Source organism: Hemiscyllium ocellatum, chromosome 6 (assembly GCF_020745735.1).
Source record: "Hemiscyllium ocellatum isolate sHemOce1 chromosome 6, sHemOce1.pat.X.cur, whole genome shotgun sequence".
Classification (NCBI taxonomy): domain Eukaryota; kingdom Metazoa; phylum Chordata; class Chondrichthyes; order Orectolobiformes; family Hemiscylliidae; genus Hemiscyllium; species Hemiscyllium ocellatum.
Window position 1 is genome coordinate 3,614,307 of NC_083406.1, and position 17,428 is coordinate 3,631,734.

Here is a 17,428-nt window from a genome sequence, read left to right on the forward strand (position 1 = left end):
AGTAAGTTTGCTGATGACACTAAAGTAGTAGTATCGTGGACATGAAAAAGCTGATCAGAAATTGCAGCAGGACCTTGATCAGCTGGGGAAGTGAGCTAAGAAATGACAAATGAAGTTTAATATACTTAAGTGTGGGGTCTTGCATTTTGGAATGTCAAATCAAGGTATGAGTTTCATGTGAATGATAGGGCCTTAAGGAGTGCAGTGGAACAGCGAGATCTTGGAGTTCAGGTGCACGGTTCTCTGAAAGTGAAGAAGTCACAGGCTTTTGGCACACGGGCCTTCATCAGTCAGGACATAGAGTATAGAAATTGGGAATTATGATGCAGTTGTACACGACATTGGTGAGGCTGCATTTGGAGTAATGTGTACAGTTTTAGTCATCTTGTTATAGGAAAGATATTATTAAACTGGAAAGAGTACATAAGAAATTTACAAGGATGTTGCCAGGATTCAATGGTTCGAGCTACAGGGAGAGGATGGACAAGCTACGACTTTTTTTCTTTTGAGCATAGGAGACTGAGGGGGGGTGGTATTTATAGAGGTATGTAAGATCATGAGATTCACGAATACGGTGAATGCACTCAGTCTTTTTCTCAGGGTTGGGGAATCAAGGACTAGACTGCATCAGTTTAAGGCTGGAGGGGAAAGAATAAAAGGGAAGCTGAGGCGATTTTTTTTTACACAAAGGTAGTATACATAAGGAATGAGCTGCCAACAGAAGTGGTTGAGGCAGCTCCATTAACATTTAAAAGGCATTTTGACAAATACATGGATAGGGAAGGATTAGAAGGATATGGGCCAAGTGCAGGGAAATGGGGTTAGAGTGGACGGACATTTTGGTCAGCATGGATCAGTTTGGGCCAAAGTCCTGTCTCCATGTTAGAGAACTCTATGAATGTATATTGCAGATAAAGTTCAGCATACACTTCTGGCAGTACATTACACAAGATTGTGACCATATTGAAAAGATCAACTCCAAAAACAGCTTACAAGGACATAGCTAAAATTATTTATTCCTAGCAATGAGGAAAGACTGGATATGTTGGGGTTATTTTCTTCAGAACAGAGGCACCTGTGGGGGATAAAACTATGATATTCCTCGATACAGTGTACAGGAAGGAAGGGTCTATTTACATGAGCAAAGATTCTGAACTGCTGCATCACACTTGTAGGTACTCACAAAATGCTGCTATCAAAGTTGCACCAGGCTTTTGACTCAACAACAATGCAGGGATGGTACATAGATGTTAATAACTAGGAGCATGAACTTAAACTAGCTGGTGGAAGGAAGAAGGGCCTCTGAGGAAAATATCTTTCATGCAGGCAAAACTCCCTGTTCAAGGAGCAGCAGCATAAGAAAACCTTAAAGAAACTTGGGAATACACACACAACCTACTGTTCATATTTCAAACTATTTAAACTGAAATAAAAACTATAAAGAGAAAACATTTATACAGCAGGTTTCAGCCCCAGTCAAAATAAAAATAATATCCAATAAACTTTAAAAAAAATTCTGCAAACTAAATGTGACAAATAGTATAACAGAAACAAGCAGCAAAACCAGTCTAAAGATAAAAAAGGAAATTTAATTCATATACTGGTTAATTTCCTTTGCACCTGTAACATTTAATACTAAAACCAAACAAATACCAGGTAATGACTATCTTCAACATGAGAAAATCCAACCATCTCTGCTCGATACTCGCTAGCATTACTACAGGCACTATTCCACCATCAATATCATCAAGTTAGTACAGATGAGAAACTGATTTAAACTAATTTTGTAAAAAGGGTGGCTGCATGTGGTATTCAATCCTGGAAGAAACCAAACATAGCAAGAGACTTCATTGAGAATGTAGACAGATACGGATATGGTATCAGGAGTACACAAAATTCCAAACAACCATTTACCCAATCCTTCAACCACCAAAACTGCCTGCACACAGCAGAGCCTATAGATCACTCACTGGATCGATCACTCTCATCCAAACTCCTGAAACTAGAGTGGAAGTAAATTATCTACTATTCAAGAGACTGCTGAAGTTGGTGGTGGGAGATGGCACAGGACAAGGTGACACGAGGCACACGAACACACAAGATGCCCGCTGAGCCATAAGCTGGCCATTTGACACGTAAGATAGCTGCCGGATACAATATGTAGAGAGAGAGATAGCAGAGAAAACACAGATACTGCCAGGGGCCACCAGAATGCCAGCACAATGCACTCACAACCTAGCTGCTGGGTTTAAGGCGAGTGGCGGGGGAGAAAACACATGAGTAGCCTATACTGCCCGAAGTGTCTGGGTCCAGCCAACACCTTTGATAGAAATGCTAACTGTTTGATACAGACTCAATACAAAGTGCTTAATAGCCAGGGTTGCAGTAATCGTCCTCCTTAGGAAGAAGAATTACTGCCCATTACTACAGCAATGGACTTGCGCACAGACAAACTGACAACGACCACACTGAAATTAACAAAGGCTGCACTAGAACTGACAATGACTGCACCGAAACTATCCGCAATTCTGCAATATTTACAAAAAACAAACTGTCTTACAGAGATAATAACCTCATCACTAACCTATTGTATCACATAATGTATAAAGGTATCTTGACATGCGCTCTTGAGTTGAGAGAAGACTCACAGCTGCCCAGTGTGCCATTGGTGTCTTTCTCCCCCCGGAGCTCCAGTATTTCCTTGTACAGAGAGTTAGGTAGAAATTTGGAAAGGAGGTCCTCAAGGGTAGTAATATCTGGATTACTCCCAGTGCTACAAGCTAGTGAGTGCAGCAATAGGAGAATAGAGCAGATGAATGCATGGCTGAGGAGCTAGTGTATGGGAGAAGGATTCACATTTTTGGATCATTAGAAATCTCTTTTGGGGTAGAAGTGACCTGCACAAGAAGGACGGATTGCACCTAAATTGGAAGGGGACTAATATACTGGCAGGGAGATTTGCTAGAACTGCTTGGGAGGATTTAAACTAGTAATGTGGGGGGGCGGGGGGATCCAAGAGATAGTGAGGAAAGAGATCGATCTGAGATGGGTACAGCTGAGAACAGAAGTTTGTTTTTTCAAACAAACAAACAAAGTCAAGGACAAGGTAGGACTAATAAATTATACTGCATTTATTTCAATGCAAGGGTCCTAACAGGGAAGGCAGATGAACTCAGGGCATGGTTAGGAACATGGGACTAAGATATCATAGTAATTACAGAAACATGGCTCAGGGATGGGCAGGACTGGCAGCTGAATATTCCAGGATACAAATGCTACAAGAAGGATAGAAAGGAAGGCTAGAGAGGAGGGGGAGTGGCATTTTTGATAAGGGATAGTATTACAGCTGTGCTAAGGGAGGACATTCACAAATACATCCAGGGAGGTTATTTGGGTGGAATTGAGAAATAAGAAAGGGATGATCACCTTATTGGGATTGTATTATAGACCTCCCAATAGTCAGAGGGAAATTGAGAAACAAACTTGTAAGGAGATCTCAGCTATCTGTAAGAATAATAGGGTGGTTATGGTAGGGGACTTTACCTTTCCAAACATCGACTGGGACTGCCATAGTGTTAAAGGTTTAGATGGAGAGGAGAAAGTGAGGACTGCAGATGCTGGAGATCAGAGCCGAAAATGTGTTACTGGAAAAGCGCAGCAGGTCAGGCAGCATCCAAGGAACGGGAGAATCGACATTTCGGGCATAAGCCCTTCTTCAGGAATGAGGAAAGTGTGTCCAGCAGGCTAAGATAAAAGGTAGGGAGGAGGGACTTGGGGAGGGGCATTGGAGATGCGATAGGTGGAAGGAAGTCAAGGTGAGGGTGATAGGCTGGAGTGGGGTGGGGGCGGAGAGGTCAGGAAGGCGGTGCTGAGTTCGAGGGATTTGACTGAGACAATCGGGGGGTGGGGGGGGGGGGAAAAATGAGGAAACTGGAGAAATCTGAGTTCATCCCTTGTGGTTGGAGGGTTTCTAAGCGGATGATGAGGCGTTCTTCCTCCAACCGTCGTGTTGCTATGGTCTGGCGATGGAGTCGTCCAAGGACCTGCATGTCCTTGGTACAGTGGGAGAGGGAGTTGAAGTGTTGAGCCACGGGGTGGTTGGGTTGGTTGGTCCGGGTGTCCCAGAGGTGTTCTCTGAAATGTTCCGTATGTAGGCGGCCTGTCTCCTCAATATAGAGGTGGCCACATTGGGTGCAGCAGATGCAATAGATGATGTGTGTGGAGGTGCAGGTGAATATGTGGCGGATATGGAAGGATCCCTTGGGGCCTTGGAGAGAAGTAAGGGAGGAGGTGTGGGCGCAAGTTTTGCATTTCTTGCGGTTGCAGGGGAAAGTGCCGAGAGTGGAGGTTGGGTTGGTGGGGGGTGTGGACCTGATGAGGGAGTCACGGAGGGAGTGGTCTTTTCGGAACGCTGATAGGGATGGGGAGGGAAATATATCCTTGGTGGTGGAGGAAATGACGGCGGATGATACGCTGTATATGGAGGTTGGTGGGGTGGTAGGTGAGAACCAGTGAGGTTCTGTCCTGGTGGCGATTGGAGGGGCGGGGCTCAAGGGCGGAGGAGCGGGAAGTGAAGGAGATGCGGTGGAGGGCATTGTCGATCACGTCTGGTGGGAAATTGCAGTCTTTGAAGGAGGCCATCTGGGCTGTACGGTATTGGAACTGGTCCTCCTGGGAGCAGATGCAGCGGAGACGAAGGAATTGGGAATATGGGATGGCGTTTTTACAGGGGGCAGGGTGGGGGGAGGTGTAGTCTAGGTAATTGTGGGAGTCAGTCGGTTTATAGTAAATGTCCGTGTTGATTCGGTCGCCCGAGATAGAAATGGAAAGGTCTAGGAAGGGGAGGGAGGAGACTGAGACGGACCAGGTGAATTTGAGGTCGGGTGGAAGGTGTTGGTAAGATGGAGAGGAATTTGTTAAGTGTGTACAAGACAATTTTCTGATCAGTATGTGGATGTACCGACTAGAGAAGGTGCAAAACTTGACCCACTCTTGGGAAATAAGGCAAGGCAGGTGACAGAGGTGTCAGTGGGGGAGCACTTTGTGGCCAGCGACCGTAATTCTATTCGTGTTAAAATCTCGATGGAAAAGGTTAGACCAAATCTAAAAGTTGAAGTTCTAAATTGGGAAAAGGCCAATTTTGAAGGTATTAGGCAAGAACTTTCAAAAGCTGATTGGGGGCAGATGATCGCAGGTAAGGGACGGCTGGAAAATGGAAAGCCTTCAGAAATGAGATAACAAGAATCCAGAGAAGAATATTCCTGTCAGGGTGAAAGGGAAGACTGGTCGGTATAGGGAATGCTGGATGACTAAAGAAATTGAGGGTTTGGTTAAGAAAAAGAAGGAAGCATGTCAGGTATAGACAGGATATATCGAGTGAATCCTTAGAAGAGTATAAAGAAAGTAGGAGTATACTTAAGAGGGAAATCAGGAGGGCAAAACAGGGACATGAGATAGCTTTGGCAAATAGAATTAAGGAGAATCCAAAGGGGTTTTACAAGTATATTAAGGACAAAAGGGTAACTAGGGAGAGAATAGGGCCCCTCAAAGATCAGCAAGGTGGCCCGTGTGTGGAGGCGCAGAAAATGGGGTAGATACGGGTGGCACAGCGGTTAGCACTGCTGCCTCACAGCGCCAGGGACCTGGGTTCAATTCCCGCCTCAGGCGACTGACTGTGTGGAGTTTGCACGTTCTCCCCGCGTCTGCGTGGGTTTCCTCCGGGTGCTCCTGTTTCCTCCCACAGTCCAAAGATGTGCGGGTCAGGTGAATTGGCCATGCTAAATTGCCCGTAGTGTTAGGTAAGGGGTATATGTAGGGGTATGGGTGGGTTGCGCTTCGGTGGGTCGGTATGGACTTGTTGGGCCGAAGGGCCTGTTTCCACACTAAGTAATCTAATCTAAATACTAAATGAATATTTTGCATCAGTATTTACAGTGGAAAAGGATATGGAAGATATAGACTGTAGGAAAGTAGATGGTGACATCTTGCAAAATGTCCAGATTACAGAGGAGGAAGTGCTGGATGCCTTGAAACGGTTAAAAGGTGGATAAATCCCTAGGACCTGATCAGGTGTACCCGAGAACTCTGTGGGAAGCGAGAGAAGTGATTGCTGGGCCTCTTGCTGAGATATTTGTATCATTGATAGTCACAGGTGAGGTGCCGGAAGACTAGAGGTTGGCAAACATGGTGCCATTGTTTATGAAGGTCGGTAAAGACAAGCCAGGGAACTATAGACCAGTAAGCCTGACCTCGGAAGTGGGCAAGTTGTTGGAGGGAATCCTGAGGGACAGGCTGTACGTGTATTTGGAAAGGCAAGGACTGATTCGGAACTATCAACATGGCTTTGCACGTGGGAAATCATGTCTCACGAACTTGATTGAGTTTTTTGAAGTAACAAAGAGAATTGATGAGGGCAGAGCATTGGATGTGATCTATATGGACTTCAGTAAAGCATTTGACAAGGGTCCCCTTGATAGACTGATTAGCAAGGTTAGATCTCATGGAATACAGGGAGGACTAGCCATTTGGATACAGAACTGGCTCACAGGTGGTGGTGGAGGGTTGTTTTTCACACTGGAGGCCTGTGACCAGTGGAGCGCCACAAGGATCGTTGCTGGGTCCTCTACTTTTTGTCATTTACATAAATGATTTGGATGCGAGCATAAGATGTACAGTTAGTAAGTTTGCGAATGACACCAAAATTGGAGGTGTAATGGACAGCGAAGAGGGTTACCTCAGATTACAACAGGATCTTGACCAGATGGGCCAATGGGCTGAGAAGTGGCAGATGGAGTTTAATCCAGATAAATGCGAGGTGCTGCATTTTGGGAAAGCAAATCTTAGCAGGACTTATACATTTAATGGTAAGATCCTAGGGAGTGTTGCTGAATAAAGAGACCTTGGAGTGCAGGTTCATAGCTCCTTGAAAGTGAAGTCGGAGGTAGATAGGATAGTGAAGGCGGCGTTTGGTATGCTTTCCTTTATTGGTCAGAGTATTGAGTACAGGAGTTGGGAGGTCATGTAGCAGCTGTACAGGACATTGGTTAGGCCACTGTTGGAATATTGCGTGCAATTCTGGTCTCCTTCCTATTGGAAGGTTGCCGTGAAACTTGAAAGGGTCCAGAAAAGATTTACAAGGATGTTGCCAGGGTTGGAGGATCTGAGCTACAGGGAGAGGCTGAACAGGCTGGGGCTGTTTTCCCTGGAGTGTTGGAGGCTGAGGGGTGACCTTATAGAGGTTTACAAAATTATGAGGGGCATGGATAGGATAAATAGACAAAATCTTTTCCCTGGGGTCGAGGAGTCCAGAACTAGAGGGCATAGGTTTAGGGTGAGAGGGGAAAGATATAAGAGTCCTAAGGGGCAACGTTTTCACGCAGAGGGTGGTACTTGTATGGAATGAGCTGCCAGAGGATGTGGTGGCGGCTGGTACAATTGCAACATTTAAGAGGCATTTGGATGGGTATATGAATAGGAAGAGTTTGGAGGGATATGGGGCGGGCGCTGGCAGGTGCGACTAGACTGGATTGGGATATCTGGTCAGCATGGACGGGTTGCACCGAAGGGTCTGTTTCCATGCTATACATCTCTATGACTCTATAATAAACTCTGTCGTTGAACCCCAACTCTGACTCTGAAGCTGGTGATTTTCCCCACAACGATGGTAATGAGGGGTTGGCAATTCTGCAGCAAGTTAACTCATATACCTTCCCAAATTACCCATCAACAAGACACAAATCAAGTCTAACAGATATTTTGCATCTGCCTTCACTAAACTGTATGCAAGTAACATTCCAGAATAAGTTGTAAATCAAGAAGTGGGAAAGAGAGGAGGAAATCCAAGAAAATTACATTCACCAGAGAAATGGCACTGAACACATTGCTGGAGTTGTGGGTCCTGATGGACTTCATCCTTGGGTTCAAAAATCAAGTGGCTAGTGAAAAAGTTGATGTATTGGTTTTAAATGTTCAAAATTGAAAGAGAATCAATGAAGGATTATTTCTTCTAGATTAGAAAATAGCAGATCTCTTATTTCAAAAGAGATGGAAATAAGCAGGAAACTACAGACCAATTAGCTTAACATCTGTCATATGGAAAAAGGTCAAAGCCATTAAAGTTGCCACAGCAGGGACTTAGACAAGTTCAAAGTAACCAGGCAGAGTCAAATAGTTTTGTGAAAGGGTAACCATGCTTAGACAACTTATTAGGATTGCTCAAAGGGCTCATTATAGATAAAGGGAAACCAGTGAATATACTGTACTTTGATTTCTATCATGGCACTTCACAAAAGTTTTACATACACTTGTAGAAAATAAAAGCTCATGGTGTAGGAGGTAACACATTGATATGAAGAGATGATTAGTTCATTGACAGGAAATATAGAGTCAGCATAATTGGGTCAATTTCTGGTTGGCGAGAAATAACAGGTGGCGTGTCACAGGGAGCATTGTTAAGACCTCAACTGTTCACAGTTTATGCAACCGACTAAGACGAAGGGACGAATAGGATGGTTGCCAAATTTTCTGAAGAAATATAGATAGGAAGATACATTTTAAAGAGGATAAAAGGAGGTGCAACTGTATAAAAATAAAGTGAGTAAAAATAAAGATTTGGCAAAAGGAGTCAGACATGGGAAGAATGCAAAATTGTCTATTTTGAAGGAAACATAAAAGCAGCAAAATATTTAAATAGTGAGACTGCAGAGCTGAGATGCTAAACGTTCTCAAGTTTTCAACTGCATGATTTGCAAGAGGTTGATAAGTAGGTACATCCAGTTTCCTTGTTCAAGGAAGGATGTAAACACATTGGAAGCTGTTTAGGGAAGGTTTGCTCGACTAGCATCTTGAATAAGTGCATTGTCTTAAGAGGAAAGTTTTGACAATTTCAGCTTGTAGCCTCTGGATTTTATGAGTAAGAGATCATTTCTTTGACACAGACAAGACCTGAGGGGTCTTGACAGAATCAATGTGGAAAGGAGGTTCGCTATTAAGGAGATTCTAGAACCAGGGATTACTGTTTCAAAATAAGTGGTTGCACAGTTAACAGATTTATTTTCTGAGGTGCATGGGCTTTTGGAACACAGATCCTAAAGGTGGTAGTGGAAGGATTTTTGAATATTTTTCTGGCAAAGGTAACTCTACGCTCGATGAGCAATGAATGAAAGGTTATCAGATAGTTGAGAATATGAAGTGAGGGTAAAATCTGATCAGCCACGATCTTAGTAAACAGCATAGCAGGCCTGAGGGATAAACAGCCTTCTTCTCTTCCTCATTATTATTATGCTCATATTTCTACTTGCATTGATAGGACTGGCTCCTATAACACCAGGAAGCCTGACAGCATGCTTCAATCCTGCAGATGCATTAGAACATCAACAACTGACAAGTATTCCCCCAAATACAAGATCCCGAAAATACACTTCTTCATTGCAATTTTCGAATACTACTCCAAACAGTAATATAGCCGCAGTCATTCAAGAAGTCAGCTCAACAAATACAACAAATGCCAACCTTGCCAGAGATGTTGATGTTCCTATCAAAATAATAAAAATTATGTATTTAAATCTGGGTAGTTATGGTCCAGAACTGACAATGTACATTCAGCATACAATTCATCATCCTCATTGAAAGATGTTAGGGAAAAACAATGAGCAAGTCGATACACTTAATGAAAGAAAGTAATGAATACAAATTTTGGAAGCAGCCCAAATCGAGATGCAGTGGTCACTGAAGCATATTCAAAAAGGTACTGAAAACTCACTAAGCATCATGAATTTATTGAAAGGTGTTCATCAAATCCCCACTTTGAATGTGAATCTTATTAGCTATCATTGTTGTTTAGCTACTTTGTTTTAGTGTCACTTTGTTCAGAGTTGATAATAGGATTGCATAACTTGTTTGTTGTTATTTGCCTCCTCCAACTTCCTGACCCTCCCAGTCATTGTGAGGCTGGTCTTGCTGAACCCTGCAATTAATTGGGCGGCACGGTGGCACAGTGGTTAGCACTGCTGCCTCACAGCGCCAGAGACCTGGGTTCAATTCCCGCCTCTGTGCAAACTCCACACAGTCAGTTGCCTTTCTCCCCGTGTCTGCGTGGGTTTCCTCCGAGTGCTCCTGTTTCCTCCCACAGTCCAAGGATGTGTAGGTTAGGTGAACTGGTCATGCTAAATTGCCCGTAGTGTTAGATAAGGGGTAAATGTAGGGGTATGCGTGGGTTAAGCTTCGGCGGGTCGGTGTGGCCTTGTTAGGCCGAAGGGCCTGTTTCCACACTAAGTAATCTAATCTAATCTAATACTGACCTCCCCTTTCAATGACACTCCCTTCAGTGGGTCACCTTATCTGTGCAACCCTGCAAGTCAAAGCTGTTCATCTCATCACAATCATAGTCATTCGTAGAGTAAAATTTCACATAGAGCTTTCATGACAGTGAAACAGCAAGTGGAACAACAGCAAGAGTGAAGTTAGGCAAGAACATTAGATGGCAATCCAATGTTTTAAAAACCATGCTTTTGGTTTTGACTGCAGTGCACAAGATGAAATATGCATCACAAGTATTAAAACTAGAAATCAAATTTGCAAGAGTCTTCACACTTCACAATTTGATAAGCAAGAAACAACCTGGCAATTACATAGCACCCTTCACAAAGGACAATGCATCTCTGCAAACAAAGAATTTGCATTTTAAAGACTCATGCAGAAAACACCAATACTTTGGACAGTAATTCTGATAAAATCTGACAGACTTCTGACAAAATCAACATGCTGATGCTGGTAATCTGAAATGAGAAAAAGAAACTGTTGGGGAAATACAACAGGTCTGACAAAATGTTAACTTTTTAGCTTAATAGATGCTAAGTCCAATGTGACTTCTTCAGATCTCAACCGCCATATTGGATTTGAAATGCTAATTGCTTTATTGTTCCTCCAAAGATGCTGTTGGATTGAAGATTCTCCAGCACTTTGGCTTTATTTTACATATGACACTACATGAACTATCTGACATTACTTGGTCCCTCACGGTTTCCCTGAAGGTGCATGGCTGGAACCTGTAATGCTCTGATTCGTAGGTAAGAATGCAATCATGGAGACAAAACAGTTACTTAAATTCAAATGAACATTGCCTTTTTCAGAACAAAAACCTGTTCTTTTAAACAGAAGGAAACAGTCTGAATTACCAAATTGCAGGTGTAGGGAAATTTGGTCTGAAGCAGACGTAACTAAAAATGCTACTAAATTTTAACATGGCAAATCAGGAAATGGAACGGTCATTCATTCCTCACTTGGCACCGCTCTTCCCATGTACATTTCTTCACCCAGCATCCATCATTCATTTTTCTGTATTAAAGTCTCTACTCCCTTAATCTTAACTTTCTCTGCCCTCTACCTTTTCAGCAGGGGTCCCCACCACTTGCAACCTCCTACATGTCATTAACTTTTCTGCCATACATGCCTTTGTATCTCATCTCACCTATGACCTGACCAGATCTTGACTGACATTGAGGATACTGTTAACAGCTGGCACAGTAGTTCAATTGTAATAGAGGAAAACAGATCACAATATCAATTGGAGATAGTGAGGACTGAGATGCTGGAGGGTCAGTCGATAAAGTGTGGTGCTGGAAGAAGTGCAGCAGGTCTTACTGGGTCCAGTCCTGATGAAGGATCCTGCCCAAAACGTCGACTCTCCTGTTCAACCTGCTGTGCTTTTTCCAGCACCACACTATCAACTCTGTCACAACAACAATGAAAAGCAGTAGTGGTTTTTTGCAATATGAAGATTTACACAAGTCAGAAACCAATGATTTGGGTGAAGAATGGGCATAAATAAGAAGGGTATTTTAAGCTCACAATGGGTTTGTATCCATATCATATAAATCTTGCATCACAAGAAGTATTTGCAATTAAAGTTGTAGACAAGTGGATGAAAACTTTATGGAATAACTGTTTATTTGCTGACATCATACTGAGCTTCTCAAATTACCCCAAAGGTAAATACCAGTTTTGAAAGATTGCCTTCAGTTTGAAAGTATAAACTTAAGTTTAAAATTAGTCTAATTTTATGAACCACTGTTAAAGATGAACATGAGATCAATATGTAGAGCAACATTACATTTCCAATAACACACACAAATAGTATTACGATCCCCTTAGAGACCAATAACATTAAAAAAGAAATTCAAACTTCTAGCTGAAAACGATTGGACAAAATTTAACATTAAAATTTTTACTGCAACAAACACCAAATACTATTGACGCAGGCAGCTTGTATAACAGAAGAGATCATTTATTTCTAATATAACCAATAAATCTACTTTACATCTTTATACTATCCCTGAAACCAACATTCAATTCCCCCACCGTCAGACTGAAGTGACTCTTCTTTATTTCTTTCCTTTCCCAGCCTGGTAATTTTCAGTCCCAGAACAATGTAACAGTGATGGTTTTTTAAACTCATGTTAACTAGGTAACCGCTCCAGCCTAGTTTCAAATCCTCAAGCATTTGGTATTTTGAATCCAAGTGTAACCTCCCAATCACATTTCTGTGCAGTGAAGCAAAGACTCTTAGCTTCTAGCTTCCCCCCCACCTCTACCCCAGATCCTGGCATACTGCACGAGTCCGAGCGTTTAAAGGATATCCTCAAAACCTTTACACACAAAGCCCATCACTATAGCAATATTAATAATGTGGGGCTTGCGCTGAAGATGTGCTGATTTGCCAATCTCAAGACTCCAACTCTGAAAACTTGGGGGTAAATGAACTTAATGCATAATTGTTTATAAACCAACATTTTTAACACCATCTTAGGATTTTGAAGGCTAGAAGCTAAACCATTGTAAACACAGATGATGTAATCTTTATCTCCTTGTATGAATAGCTTGAACCTTTGCCCCTAAACTGGATGCACAATCCTGATATATAATCTTGTAAATCTCATTACTGCAACAAAATAGTCACAAAATAAAAATGCAAGTGTATACCCACCCAAAATTCCTCCTGAAGTGGTTTAATGTTACTTAGAAGAACTTCTTCATAGTTGCCATAATCTCTGAACATAACAACTGCTGTCACTCCTGAAGGATGAAGCGCCTGAATTACTGCCCGATAAAACTGCAAATTGAATTCAACAAAATTAGGAAAACCAAGCTGCATGGGTAATAAAATTATATTTGCAGGCCACAAATGAAATTTAGAGCAAATCATGGCATTCAGTAACAGGACATTTCAACTCTATATGAAACTGTCAGGTCATTACAATCAAAACTTTTTTGAAAATCCATAAATATGAAAACATGTAACTCAAATCCAGTAGCATTGGATTTTTAGATCAGACGTAATAAAAAATTCTACTAAATCCTAACATTAAATAGAAAAGACAACTGAAAATGGAGATTTTTTTTAATCAAAACACTATTACATGATGCACAACTCCCAGCTATAGGGAGGATATTGTCAAACTTGAAAGGGTTCAGAAAAGACTTACAAGAAGGTTGCCAGGGTTGGAGGGTTTGAGCTATAGAGAGGGGCTGAATAGACTGGGGCTGTTTTCCCTGAAGTGTCAGAGGCGGAGGGGTGATTTTATAGAGGTTTATAGAGGTTACAAATCATGAGGGGCACGGATAGGGTGAATAGCCAAGGTCTTTTCTCCCCCCAAGTGTAGGGGAGTTCAAAGCTAGAGGGCATAAAGGTGAAAGAGGAAAGATTTATAAGGGACTATTTTCCAGACAGTGTGGCGCTTTTACAGAATAAGCAGCCAGAGGTTGTGGTGGAGGCTGGTACAATTATAACATTTAAAAGGCACCTGGATAGGTATATGAATAGGAAGGATTTAGAGGGATATGGCACTAGATTAATTTAGGATATCTGGTCAGCATGGATGAGTGGGACTGAAGGGTCTGTTTCTATGCCGTACAGCTCTATGATTATAATGAGAAAAGTTTCTTTCAGTAAGTCAACTTTATTATTTATCTTTTGCAAGTATAAATAAAGCACTTCAAATAATAATTTGTGCATCAACATAAAGGATTAACCTCCTTGGAAGGAGAAACCAACAGAACTTGAAAGGATTGCTGTGTATGAAGTTCAACAGACTAAACACTCAAAATGATAAGAATCAAAAACCACCAAGGAGCTTTACAATTGGAGCTGACATGAAAAGGGAGGAAAAGGAATACTGAATACAGTTAGAGTACAGATGAAACAAGATATTTAGGAGTGTACAGGGACTAGAAACTTTACAGCCCCTTTAATTTTTTTGTGGGACCTGTTGTTCTGCATGTTTTGTGCTGTTAAACAATAACTTTTAGTAGGCGCAGGTGTCATTCGATCACATATCCTTGTCCGGCAAAACTAATTGTTATTGCCATAAATTAAGGAAAAAATGCTTGAGACTTTGAAAGATTCAAAACTTGTATAACTGGATTGAATTTCAGTACTAAATCGAGATGAAAAGTTGAATGCTAAATTGCATCATAGCAAATTTAATTATGCAAGTTTTGTATATCCTTTATTAGAATCAGTGAAATGTTAAACCAATGTTTCGTTACAGTTAGAGTTCTTGGTGTCTTTGAAGTTCTATAGATAACATCACTAATTGTAGAAATAGAACAATCTTGAACAATTGTGGAAATGCAGAGAAGGGAGATTTCAGGTCTGAGCCTAGGCAACATACTTGCCATGCCTACAAAAGGACAAGCAACACACCGTTCTGATTTTTGGGGTATTTCCAGAGGTTGGGTCATCCCAAAGTAGATGTGCTATTGTCAACACGTGACACTTGTACAAGTCAAAGTAAATAGAAACTACATGGAATTGGTCAAGCTTTCCACCTAGGGGATGAATAGAAGAACATAATAGAATAGAATCCCCAGTGTGGGAACAGGCTCTTCGGCCCAGCAGGTCCACACCAATCCTCCAAAGAGTATCCCACCCAGGCCCATTTCCTTACTACATTCATTAACCCCTGATGAATGCACCTAATCTACACATCCCTGAACTATGGGCAATTTAGGATGGCCAATTTACCAAACCGACACATCATTGCATTCTGGGAGGAAACCGGAGCACCCAGAGGGACCCCACACATACATGGGGAGAATGTGCAAACTCCATACAGATAGTCACCAGAGACTGGAATCGAACCAGGGTCCCAGGCACAGAGACAGCATTGCTAACAACTGAGCCACTGTAATTTTCAACAAGGATACGGGAAAGAATATAAAGAGTAAATAGTCTCTTCAAAGTTGTTTAGCCATGGAAAATGTTTGGGAATTTCACTTTCAAGTTGGATGAGAATGTCAGATTCAATGCATCTGGCCACCCCAAAAGGCAGTAGTTTGGTTCATACATCATAGAAGAACCAAAGGATATATTTCCACTGTCTTTTGAAGGACGTGTAAATGATCACAGGATGGCTATTCTCCAAAGTTAACAATGTTAAGGTTGTACATCTTCACTATATTGATGACTTGGCATATCAGCAGGTGGAGAACAGAGTGAGATAGATTTTCTATGTATCTATGAAGAACTTCTATAAGAGAGGGGGGTGATCATTCAATCTGTCCCATTTTTATTGAAAACAAATTAGTTATCCAACTTCACCCTGCTTTCTACTACTTTGTCCATACTTCTGCAAACCCATGCGTTCATTAAATAGAGTAAGGGCTTCTTCCCTCAGAGCCTTTCCAGTGGGAGCTCCAGACCCCCATCACCTCTGGGTGAAAAAAAGTTTCACAGTTAATTCAAACCTACACTTAGTGGTTATAGTCTGCACTGCTTTATGTCCTCATGATCTAGATTCCTCAATATCAGACACCTCATTTAAATCATCCAATAGCTTCCTTTCAGCTGCAGCTTTGTTAATAGCACACTTGCCTCAAAGTCAGGACATTGAGGTTTCAACTTCAGAATTTAAGCTCAAAAAATAAAAGTGCGGGACTGGGAGACTGCGAAGTTGCCTTATGTTAAAATCATCTATCTTCTCTCATGAACATAAAGTTATAACAGTACTATTTCAGAAGAAAGTGCAGGAGAAAATCTTTTGCACCCTGATCAAGATCTATCCTTTTAACGATACAAAAACAAATTTGGATTAACAGCATATTGCAGTTTACAGGTATTTTCTTCGTGCAACTAGGCTGGTGCATTTGCTACATCACATGCTTATTTGCTGCAAACTACTCTGGGATGGCCAAAGGTTGTGATAGGCATGATTTAAACACCAGTCTTTCCTTTTCAGTACTTCACAGTAAACAACCTGGGTTAACGAAAGGTTGTTGTTCACAACTAAACTTCCCAATTCTACGCAATATTCTGTCTTGTAAAATCACATCTTTCGATTAATGCATTGACCAGAACTCTAATTGCAGTCTTACAGAGAAATATTTTACCTATTTCTAACATATTCTCCACGCCCTTATATTCTCTGTTAGAGCTTCCCAAATGATGGTTCACAATTGTTAGTGGGGTCACAATGAGGTTTTGGGGTATTGGTTGCTCAGAAGCAATGGTTTGAGGCCTTGCCCAGATTTCTGACAGCTATGATGCGCTGTCTAATCTCCGCTTTGTTTTGGTTGGTGTTTGTGGCCTACTAGAGTACTCTGCAAAGCAAAAGTGCTAGGGCAAACACGTCTGTGAATACATTGGTGGTATTTGTTTGGAGAAAGCAGGTCTTTTCATCAACTCACCTCACGCTCAACTCTTGTTCCCCTAACCCCAATCATGCAGTAAGCCTGCCTCCTTGCCTACATAACTCCCAACTACTAAAGCCTTCCAAACCCCACTCTAAATTCAACAACTCTCTTTGCCTACTCAAAAGTATGGGATACAGGGAGATTTGGCCATCTGGATTCAGGTGTGGTTGGCTGACAGAAGGCAGAGAGTGGCTATAGATGGAAAGTATTCTGCCTGGAGGTCAGTGTTGACTGGGGTCCTGCAGGGCTCAGTTCTTGAGCCTCTGCTCTTTGTATTTGTAATAAGTGACTTCGATGAGGAGGTTGAGGGGTGAGTTAGTAAATTTGCAGATTACACAAAGGTTGGAGGTGCCGTTGATAGTATTGACGGAGACTGCAGGCTGCAGCTTGACAGAGACAGGATGCAGAGCTGGGCTGAGACAAGGCAGATGGAGTTCAAGCTGGATAAATGCGAAGTAGTGCATTGTGGAAGGTTAAACTCGAATGCTGAATAGAGGATTAAAGACAGGATTGTTGGCAGTGTGGAGGAACAGAGGGATCTGGGTGTGCAAGTACTTAGATCCCTCAAAGTTGCCATTCAAGTGGATAGGGTTGTTAAGAAAGCATATGGTGTTTTGGCTTTCATTAAAGGGGGGTCGAGTTTAAGAATCACGAGGTTTTGCTGCAGCTCTTCAAGTCCCTGGTGAGACCACGCTTGGAATATTGTGTAGAGTTCTGGTCGCCCTACTATAGGAAAGAT

General features: G+C 42.0%; 1 protein-coding gene across 4 annotated transcripts in view; it reads right to left on the minus strand.

Annotated features, from left to right (window-relative positions):
- Window positions 1–17,428, minus strand: part of tdrd3 (tudor domain containing 3) — a 128,917-nt gene that overhangs the window by 30,881 nt on the left and 80,608 nt on the right. For all 4 annotated transcript variants that reach the window (XM_060826453.1, XM_060826451.1, XM_060826452.1 and 1 more), the window contains one exon: window positions 12,983–13,108. In XM_060826453.1, the coding sequence (XP_060682436.1) occupies window positions 12,983–13,108 (126 nt within the window). The remainder of the gene's footprint in view (window positions 1–12,982; window positions 13,109–17,428) is intronic.